We start from the raw sequence: 9649 nt of genomic DNA on the forward strand, positions 1-9649 counted from the left end.
GCTGACCACTGCGTCCCTGTCACCGGATTCAAGCCCGTCAAGGCAGCCGGCGTTTTCCACGTGGTATGTACATGCGCCCAACAACGTCCGCACTGCGGGAGAGCAGAGTTTTAACAGCAGTAGGGAACGGTATAGAGTATGGTCTAGGTCCGAGTGCACAGTATTTGACACGCGACGCCCTGAATTCCAAGCACAGTGAGCAAAAGCGGTCTTTACAAAAGACGGTCTGAGGCTGAGGTGCTGGGTCCACCAGGACTCTCATCCTTCAAGGGTGCTCCACAGTAATTTACATTTATTTATTTCAGGTGGACCCTTAAAATAAATTAAAATGGCTGACTCCCTTCTTCCCCCAAACACTAACTCTCATTAACACAATATCTAAAAGATAATAAATGCAGGGCATTTTGGTGACAGAGAGGGATGAGAGCTCCCTCGAACGTACTAGGGGTCTTGTGGTGGCCATTGCTTCTGGAGGATCCTCAAACACTGGGTTGGATCCTGAACTGAGACGCAGGAGAGCTGGGGTTTGCCCACCACTCCCAGGCTCTCCATTGCACTTTGCAATACATTTCTCCAGATAAATACCCTGTGCTCCAGTTTCGAGGAGACTCCCATCACAAGAGCTCTGACCTCAAATCCCTTGGGACTGACCAAATCCTAAACCCCAGCCCTCCCACATCACAGAGAAGCGAGAGCCACTAACCCCTTGGCGGGGTGATGGGCACAGCAGCAGCCGGCATGTTGGACGCCTGCGGCATGGCACGCCTGCACCCTGCCAACCTGGGGACACCCTGGTCTCACCGCCCCCAACACATCTTGTCCTTTCTGCCTGTCTGAAAGTCCTGGCTTTGCTGGCAGAGGAGCAGTGCTGAATAATGTTAGAAAAGGGAAGATCATAAAAAAAAAAACCCAAACCATAAGGCAGTTACTTGAGGTAAGGAGGTCTGGCATCTGTCCAGCTCTTTGGGGAACTCTCATTTCGCTTAAATTATGGTCGCAGACATGAAGCAGACAGCATGTTTCCCTTCTAATAGAGCTCGTCTTGCAACGTCTTGAATTATACCAATTTGAAAGCGTGCAGCACTATGATTGATAAGGCTGTTTCAAGTAGCACTGCCTCTGCTTTCCACAGATGTCCCCTGAGCGAAAGTCTTTGAAAGGAGCTGTTTGCTCAGGTTTATTTTGGTGGGATACAATTGCACGGGAGCGTGCCCCGGAGCACTGCTGAGAGTTGTAACAGAGCCTGTGGCCAAATACGCTTCCGGTACGGCTATAGCCTATGGAAGCCATAGTGCGCAGGTAACAGGCGGTGCTGTGGGAAGGAATCAAGTGCCAAAATCGCACTGAAAACCAAAGCAAGAAATAGCAACAAGCCCCTGCGCTGGCCCCAAGGGGCCTGGAAATTCAACTCCGGTTATAAATGTGTATGTGGCAGGAGTCCCAAAGGTGACGTTTCTACAGTGAGGCTGACTCATTTTACTGTACCTTACAGCTTATCCCGCGTGTCCCATAGGGGATGTACCGGTGTAGGGGTGACATAGCCCCATGGCTTGCAGGGAGGGTCAGGGAGTGGTAGGATGCTTCCCCTCCCAATATCACTTTTTCCATCATAGGACCGGGGCAGCTGGGGCTGAGCCTGGTCTGTGCCAGGCTTCTGCCTGGCGTGAGGCTGCTGCGATTAGGGGACTGCATTGGCACCCCACTCATGCATACCAGGCTGGGGTTTGCCAGTGTGTTGCTTCAAGATGGGAAGAGAGGAATATTTCCAAGATGATAGCAAGACGTGTGTGTGCAAACAGAGAAGGGATGAAAGATTGCGGGGTCTGGGGCTGCTTAGCTGGGAGAAGTCAGAGAAACTTCTGAAAAGAGAGTAGGATTTCAGAGAGGGAGCATTTTTGTACATTTCACCTGAAAAAGTCACATAAAAGGTAATTCTGAAGAATTACGGTCAGTCGCTCAAGTGTGAGATGGGGACTTCAGTCTTGCCTTTATGTAACAGTATTTACGTGGGATTTTTAGCAGAACCTTCACTGTAAAACTGAGGACAGCAAAAGCTGGGAAGCACATTACCAATTCACAATATGATTTTAAAATCTGACTCTGTTTTTATGCTTGTTTAGACCAGAGCACTCCTGAAGAATATCCCCTAAGTTAGAGAGTTAACATCAAAATGTAAGCAAGTTTAAGATCTTTTTTTTAAAAAAAAAACTTTCCCAAAAAAGCCATGCATAAGTTTTCTTAGCCTCCTACTTGGTCTCAGCCCACAGGCAAAATCCTAACTGCAGGCTTAGTTTCAGTCCCTGCTTGGCCAGTGGAAGAACTGGGTGTGATATATTTGGGTTTCTCTGGGCAGTAAGCCGGGGTGCATAGCTGCCAGGTCTCAGGCAGATCTCACAAAGCAACCAGAAGTATTTCAGCCATTGCACCCAGAGAGGATCTGACAAAGCCACATGGGGATTCAGGGATGCTGGTGGCTGCTTCCCAGGTGGGTTTGGTGCAGGAGCCTGACCCAGAGGGCCAGGATGCTCCACTCAGCTTGGGACATCGGCCTGGCTGGCTGCCGTGGGATTCATACCATTGGATCCATTTCTTTCTTGATGGCTGGGCCATCGTGTGCTGGGAGTAGCTGAAGGGAGGCTAGAAATCCAGCTTGAGCATGAGATAATACTGACCCAGGACATCTTTGGGGGCATGGGATTGAGAGGCGAACAGGGTGGCTTTATGGACAATGAGGGGCTCCTTCCACCCCAGCAGAAGCAGCTCTAGCTCCCTTCACTAGGGTGGGATAACCTCCTTTGTGATCCCTCCGGGTCAGGTCAGAGCAAAGGTGGACTTTACAGAGTCCAAACATTTGCTGTGAGAAAAGATTGTGTCATGGTAGCCCCAACAGCAAAAATCAATAGCTGAGACCCGGTAAGAGAAGAGGTTTGTTTCTGTGCTCTCACTGCCATCCAGCTGCAAAACTCTCCGGGATGCTCCTCTCTGCGGAGGTCACTGTGTGAGTACCACAGAGCAAAGCTTGATGGCGATTTCCCTCACCCACCCTTTCTCCTAAAGCAGAAAGGAATTTATATAGGGAAGCTCTGGGTTCTTTTTAGCATCAGAAATGCCATGTCAGCCTTTAGGGGAATTCTCAGTATAGAGGTGGGGCTCCTGCTCATGAGCCGCAGGGGAAGCCTACAGAAAGGACCTGGCTGCCTTCCAACAACACCAAGCGCTGCTCCTCATGGATAGTATAATCCTGACTGTTCCTTGTTATACACTTGGGTGCAACAGACAGCTGTCAGGGTGGTACAGGTACAATTCCTTCTCTTCCCCACTCCTCCCAAATTTGTTCAAAGGATCACTACCCAAATCTCAAACAACAGCTCAATGCATGCCCAGAAAAAAATGTGCATGGACAAAGGCACCTCATACCATACCATGCAAAGCAGCTGGATCAGTTTGTGAGCTGCATTACATGGCAGAACACCCATGCAAGTAGAGAAATGGATTCACAGACACAGGAGACCCCTCCTGATCTTCAGTGGCCACGAGAAGACTCTTTTTTTGGCTGATCTGTGGCATAAGAGCTTCTCACTCCTTGCCAGTACCTCTGTGCATGGAGCTATTGCAGAGCATTCTTGACCCCTTACCAGCTAAAGCATCCCCACGGCCTGTGTGCAGCTATGGCAAGGGTGGTGAAAGAGGAGGTCAGCCTCGAGGTAAGTAGGATCTTGCCATTTAGGACTCCGGATTGGGGAAAGCAAACCCAGAGATACCTCACTTGGGCTGTGAGGTTCTGGCTCAAGGTGAGGGCAGAAGTTCATCCATCTCAGAGACTCCTTGGCCCTCCCTGGCTACGGAATCCTGCAACAGCTATGTGGTTTTCACGGTCGGCCTGAGTTATCAGTCTTAGAGGGCTGTGTCCTTGCTGGGGCTTCCTGCTTTTACCCCTATGAGATGAGATCCCATTATCAACTCATGGCTTCATTATCAAGGAACCAATTTTATCAACTGTCTGTTTCCTGCTCCATCCTTCCTTTCCTCTCCTGCACTCCCGCTAGTGCAGCCCTATTTCTGCATCCTTCACCTGCACTGAACAGAGTGAGAGCAAATGAAGCAGTCTGGTTTTGTTCATCCTCTTGGTCTCTTTTTCCCTTGACGACAGTCTTAATAACATGATACAGCAGCTATCTTTGCTCTGAAGAACTAGAACTTAGGGATGCAGAAGCTTTAACGGACTTAAGACATGTGCCCAAAGCAGTTTGGTGTGGTGCTGCTGCTGCCATAGAGAAATGGTGCTGCTGCAATTATGCTTATAGGCTTCTTTAGTAGTCCAAGGTGCTGGGTCAGTGTAAGTCAAGGACTTTTCCAGGAACTGGGCTTTATTTTCTAAGCTGAACAGGCAAAACTGTTCAGAAACCTGATCAGTGAACACATCTGAACTTGATTTCTGGCAGCTGCTTGACAATTAGCCACCAAACCCCAGAAATATTTCACCTAATTTCAGGCATGCATTTGATGTACCCGAGTTAGCCAGCTGATCTCCCCAGGCTCCTTCCATAATTATGAAGGGGTGGGGGGACAGAGTATGGTTGGGATCCCGCGTAGACTGAGCTACCGTGCTAAAGCACTTCTGTATAGTTGGTCAGGGTGAATATTCCTCCCCCTTCCCACATGGCCAGCCCAGGGGCTGTTATAAATTGTTATCGTGCTACTGACATCAAAAGATGCTGAAGGTCTTCTCCAGCAGCACTGACAGAAGCCTATTGTACAAGGAATTAAAAAACCCCTACCAGACGGCCCCCACACCCTGGACAACAAGCTTTGTATTCTTTCACAAGAACGAGATAGGATATGAGAATTTTCTCATGCATAAATTTGGTTGTCTGGCGCTTTGGGAAAGAATACCTCCCCACATGCTGACAGCAGCCAGTAGGCATCGGTTCTCAAATTGGCACAGTGGCTCGAGTGCAACACAATTCAAAAGCTATCGTTAAAGACTCGACGTGAACACCGTGATTTTCCTTTAGGCTGATATCGCGCCCATTTTCCACGAAAGTTAAAAAAAAAAAAAAAAAGGAAAATACAATTTGAGCAGTTCCAAGAAAGAAACTCTATTAAAAGCAGTTGCCCCTCCCAGCTCTTTAGCCTATTTAGACTATCAGGTCTTTGGGACATTGATTTTCTTTTAGTGTGCGTTTGTTTTGGACTCTATATAGTGGGTGAGTTCTTGCAATGTACATCAATTCATAACAGGTGACTGAAAGCATTTTTCCCTCGATGCAGCATTTCTTTCTCACTGCCAACATTTTGGAACATGATAAATAGGGAGGAAAGTATTTTATAAGATCTGACTAGAGAAAAACCCCACGTATTTGCAATCTGAAAGGAAGTGCTGGAAGGTTATAATTCAGCAACAAAAGGCTCTGGAAGGAAGCATGCCCTAGCAACTGTCTTTGTATAGAGAAATCAGTCGCTCGTTTATCTTAGAGAAGTCAACTTTTGTAACAGTGTTTGCATTGTGCCCTCTAATGACTGACATTGCGGCGGGGCTGTCGAGCTAAGAAGGGAAACAGTGTGAAAGTGAACTGGGATGTAAAGGCTCCATGACAAGATGAAAAATGGTATGAGAAGGCTCTGCCGCTTAAATGAGTCAAGAGCCGTGTGAATGCTTAAAGCGGTGAGACGTACTGGGAATTGTGTTTATGTACTTAGTGATGCTCCAGAATGACCCAAGTGGGTACGCTTTACAGTTAAATGTAAATTGAGGTGAGTGAAAAGGGAAGAAAAAAATGTCAGTCCCCGAGGCCGGGTACATCATTTCCCTGCTGTACTTTGGGTCCCAGCAGAGCTGCCGGGCCGGTTTCTCAGCCCCGGCTCCCAGCCGCTCCCCAGCATGACTGGGAATTTACAGGGCATCGCAGTCTTGCATCTGGCCCTCCAGCAGCCCTTATGGGCATTAATTTCACCCAGAGTAGACAGTCTGTTGGCTGTTTTTCACCTGCTGCCACTTCTCTTTTCCTTCTGTTACCTCTCCTTCTTGTCCTTTCCTTCTCCTATTTTCAGATGCCACAGTATTTTACTACTGAAAAAAAATACCTGTCTGCCTCTGGGCTGCAGGAAAGGGCTTGCTAATGTTCACCTTCTTTTGTTGTTTATGATGCATAAAAAGCTTTTCTGTCATGCTGGAATTATGTAGAAGAAAAAAGAGATTTTCTTCAATGAGATAAAGCTAGGATGGAGAGATGTTTAAAGCAGAGCTCTTTTGGGGGGTAATCGTTATAATGCTATTGAAAGAGAATAAATACATCAGCCTCAGGCAAGGTTTTTGAAGCACTTAGGTCCGACTTTCATTAAATTTCTGGAAAAAAAGGAATAGGGGAAAAAAGGTATTAGCTAAACAGTTGCACTGAGAAACAAGCTATTAACGAGCCCGTTGGCCCTCCCCTCTCTCTGCTGAGACGGGCCATTTAGCTGTTGGCTTGTTCATTAGCAGGTCTGCACCCCACTCTGCCTGGCTGAGAGGGGTCGGGGCCACCGTGGGACCCGGGGGGACCTTGCAGAGGCAGAGTTTTCTCAGGGTCCAGCCTGTTTGAGTAGTGCCACCTCAAAGGCTTGGCACCGCGGGAATTGGGAACCCAGCTGCCTTTTCCAAAGCTTGCTCCCAAAGAGCGGAGCCTGAGCAGCTGCAACAGATGCAGAAGCAGGGCCAGCCAGGCTGTCACGTCCTGTGCCCCCATGGGTGCTCACCCAGGCATGAGTCCCACTGAGATTACGAGTCCCTTGCCTCATGGCAAGCAGGGGCACATGGGTTTGCGAAGAATGCATGGCAGGCTGGGCCACCCAAACGGCCATCGCAGCCTGTGCCAAGCTGAGCAGCTCCTGCAGAGGGGGTGCAGGACCTATGGCAGGATCTGGGCTTAGGGAGCAGCATCTGGTGAAGATGCTAATGCATCTCATTGTGATAACCCCTGGAGGAAAGGAAACTGCAAAGCAGCACCCTTGCGATAAGGACCGGGAATGCATGGCTCCTCCTGACCCAGCTGTGGCAGCACCCACTGCGTGCTCAGCACTGGCCCCAGGAGCAGGTTTCCAGCCCTGCAGAGGCAGCTGGGGAGCCCATACCTCCAGGTCTCTGTGCTGATCCTGTGCTTGCCATTATGCAGAAGTCAGAATCGCACTAATCTGTTATTATTTAATCTTTTCAGCCAGACCCTTCGTTTCCTCCCCTCCTGGGTGCATTGTACATTTACAAGCAATCAATATAAGCAGCATCATGCCCAGCTCTGTATCGGGGCCTCTCTGAACACCAGCTGGCTTGATTTGCTTGATTTGATATTGGTTTTTAAGTTTTGAAGATTAAGTTTAAAGTTTTTTAAAGTTTTTTAAGTTTCGAAGTTTAAGTTTAAAGTTTTTTAAAGTTTTTTAAGTTTTAAAAAACCCTTTCTTTAGAGTTCACATACAGATTAAGAAGTCTGGCGCACAGCTATTCAGCCGCTTGCTTATTAGCTCTGCGTGCCAAATTAATGGCTGCGCATCAGGGTCTTGGGATACCCTGTTTTATTTTCATGCACCTCCCCCTATGCTGGCAATGCAGCATGCTCTATTATACAGTACTTGGGCTTTCAGAAAATGCAGGCTCTTTCGCCTTGGGACTGTGAATGCTCCTCGGCAGGGAGTTTTGCCTGTCTCTCTGCTGCTGTCCTGGGATGCTTAATCCTTTGAGGGTTTCTTAGGTGCTGCTGAGTTTCAGAGTCGTATATTATTAATGCTGGGCAGCCACTGGCTGATTGATTAAGTCCCCACTGATTCTTTGTGCGGCTTTGGCAAGGGAGGAGCTGAGTTTGAGGGGTGAGGCTGCAGGCTGCAGGCACAGGCAGGGGCAGCAGGCATCCCCGCAGTAATCCCAAGAGTCTCCATGTCTGAGACATACCCCCATTTGCAAGTCTTCCCCCACATCCTTCTTACTTTGGCACCATGATGGCCAAAGCACCAAGGGACCCCCTTGTTTTGGCCCTCAGGTCACCTTCCCCTCCTGATCATGCACATCCTGGGTCTGGTGGGTCCCCTTGCCCTAATTGCCAGGACAGTCTGGTGAGGAACAAGCAGAAGGATTTCTCTGGCCACAGATGTGGTTCAGGCTACTATGGCCAGTTTAGCACTAGCCACTGAATGGCCAAAGGGCTTGCAAGAAACCCCTATCAAAAATGGCATCAAAGAGGTAGGGCTCTGTCAAAACCATCAGAAGATGACCACACGACTAATGCAACTTAACCAATTTCTGTTTCTGGGTGGGTGGATGCTTTTAAATGTGTGTAAAGTAGCTCTGTAACATTGGTTTCTGTGTGAGCTTTGCCTAAAAAATGTACAAGTGAGAGAGAAATTTTATTGCAGAGTGTTGATTTAGGAAAGCGAGGCATCTGAGAGTTTGAAGAACGTTTTGTAGGTGGTAGCAAAGAAGAAAATATGAAAACACAAGACACACTTTGAGAACTAAATATTCCCTCTGCAAATTTGTTTTCTTTCTTTTCTGTATTTGCTTCTCATTCTTTTCAAACATTAGCACACATTTAAGCATACATCAATACGATAAGCCAGACAGACCAACTGGTATCTGCAATGAGGCCAAAATAGCACAGAAAGCGATGTTATCTTAGTATTCATGCTTTAGCTTAGATGCTTGCGCATTCTGTCTGACTCGGTCTGTCTGTTGCTTACGCAGTCCACTTGCTGTACTGTATTGCGCTTACTCCTGCTTTGATGATCCAGACATTTTAACAAGGCAGGAAAGGATCACTTGAAAAGTTTTTGAAATATTTTGCTATTTGCATTGCTGCTGAGAAGTCTTTTAAGGACTTTCAAGGTCAGTTTTGAAGTTTTATCTGTACCGGTTACATCTGACCCCCGTGAGATAGCAGCTGAAATCTATTCATTAAAAATAAAGAAATCAGGAAGTCATCATTAGCCAGGGGGAGTGGGGGGGTGCACCTACGTAACAAGCAAAAGCTGTTTACAACATGTTCAAGGTCCTCTTCTGTTTTGTTTACTGTTCAGGTTTTTCACAGGACCCTTTTTCGTGGCAGGTCTCGGCAACAAGTCATACAGTTAGGAACAGCACACTTGTAAAACCACAAGTTAAACAGAGTGGAAGGCAGCATTTTTCAGCAGCAGTTAAAGCCATGCCCCAGCTCCGGGCCGGATCACCAGGCACCCTGAGCTCCCTATGTGGCTCCTGATGCCGAAAGAAGCTGATGGCTGGTGCAGGTCCCCAGACCCGTTGGTTTCATGTCCAACCGATGACACAAGCATGGGGCCAGGCTGGCAGGGCAGGCTGAGGTCTCTGGCTTGTTACTGAGCAGCTGGAGAAGCTGAACCATGCTCAGTTTGCTGCCTGCCTTTCTCTCTCACTTCCCCTGCGACCGGTGAAGGAAGGGGCAGCCGGGTGGCAAGGCACCGCTCAACTTGTGTTTCAGCAAATGCAGGACGCCGATCACGCCTCGAGCCTGGCCATGCATCAGACATCTGGAGACACTTGCAGCTGAAATGCTTTTAGTAAAACTGTATTTAACATTGGGCAGAGTAAAGCTGCAAGCACAGGAAGCCACTGAAATAGCTATGTGAGTGGGTAGCTGCCCGCCCCACTCCACGGCCAAAATCAGGGCCT

At 48.2% G+C, this 9649-nt stretch overlaps 1 protein-coding gene across 1 annotated transcript in view; it reads left to right on the forward strand.

Moving 5' to 3' along the window:
- The window catches only part of NTN4 (netrin 4), a 53309-nt gene that overhangs the window by 24173 nt on the left and 19487 nt on the right, over positions 1-9649 (forward strand). Inside the window, 1 exon segment of the mRNA XM_035900998.1 lies at positions 1-63. This exon segment is cut by the window's left edge and continues 120 nt beyond it. Within this exon segment, the coding sequence (XP_035756891.1) occupies positions 1-63 (63 nt within the window).

The sequence above is a fragment of the Egretta garzetta genome, unplaced genomic scaffold, assembly GCF_000687185.1.
Source record: "Egretta garzetta isolate BGI_Z169 unplaced genomic scaffold, ASM68718v1 scaffold38, whole genome shotgun sequence".
NCBI classification, from domain to species: Eukaryota; Metazoa; Chordata; class Aves; order Pelecaniformes; family Ardeidae; genus Egretta; species Egretta garzetta.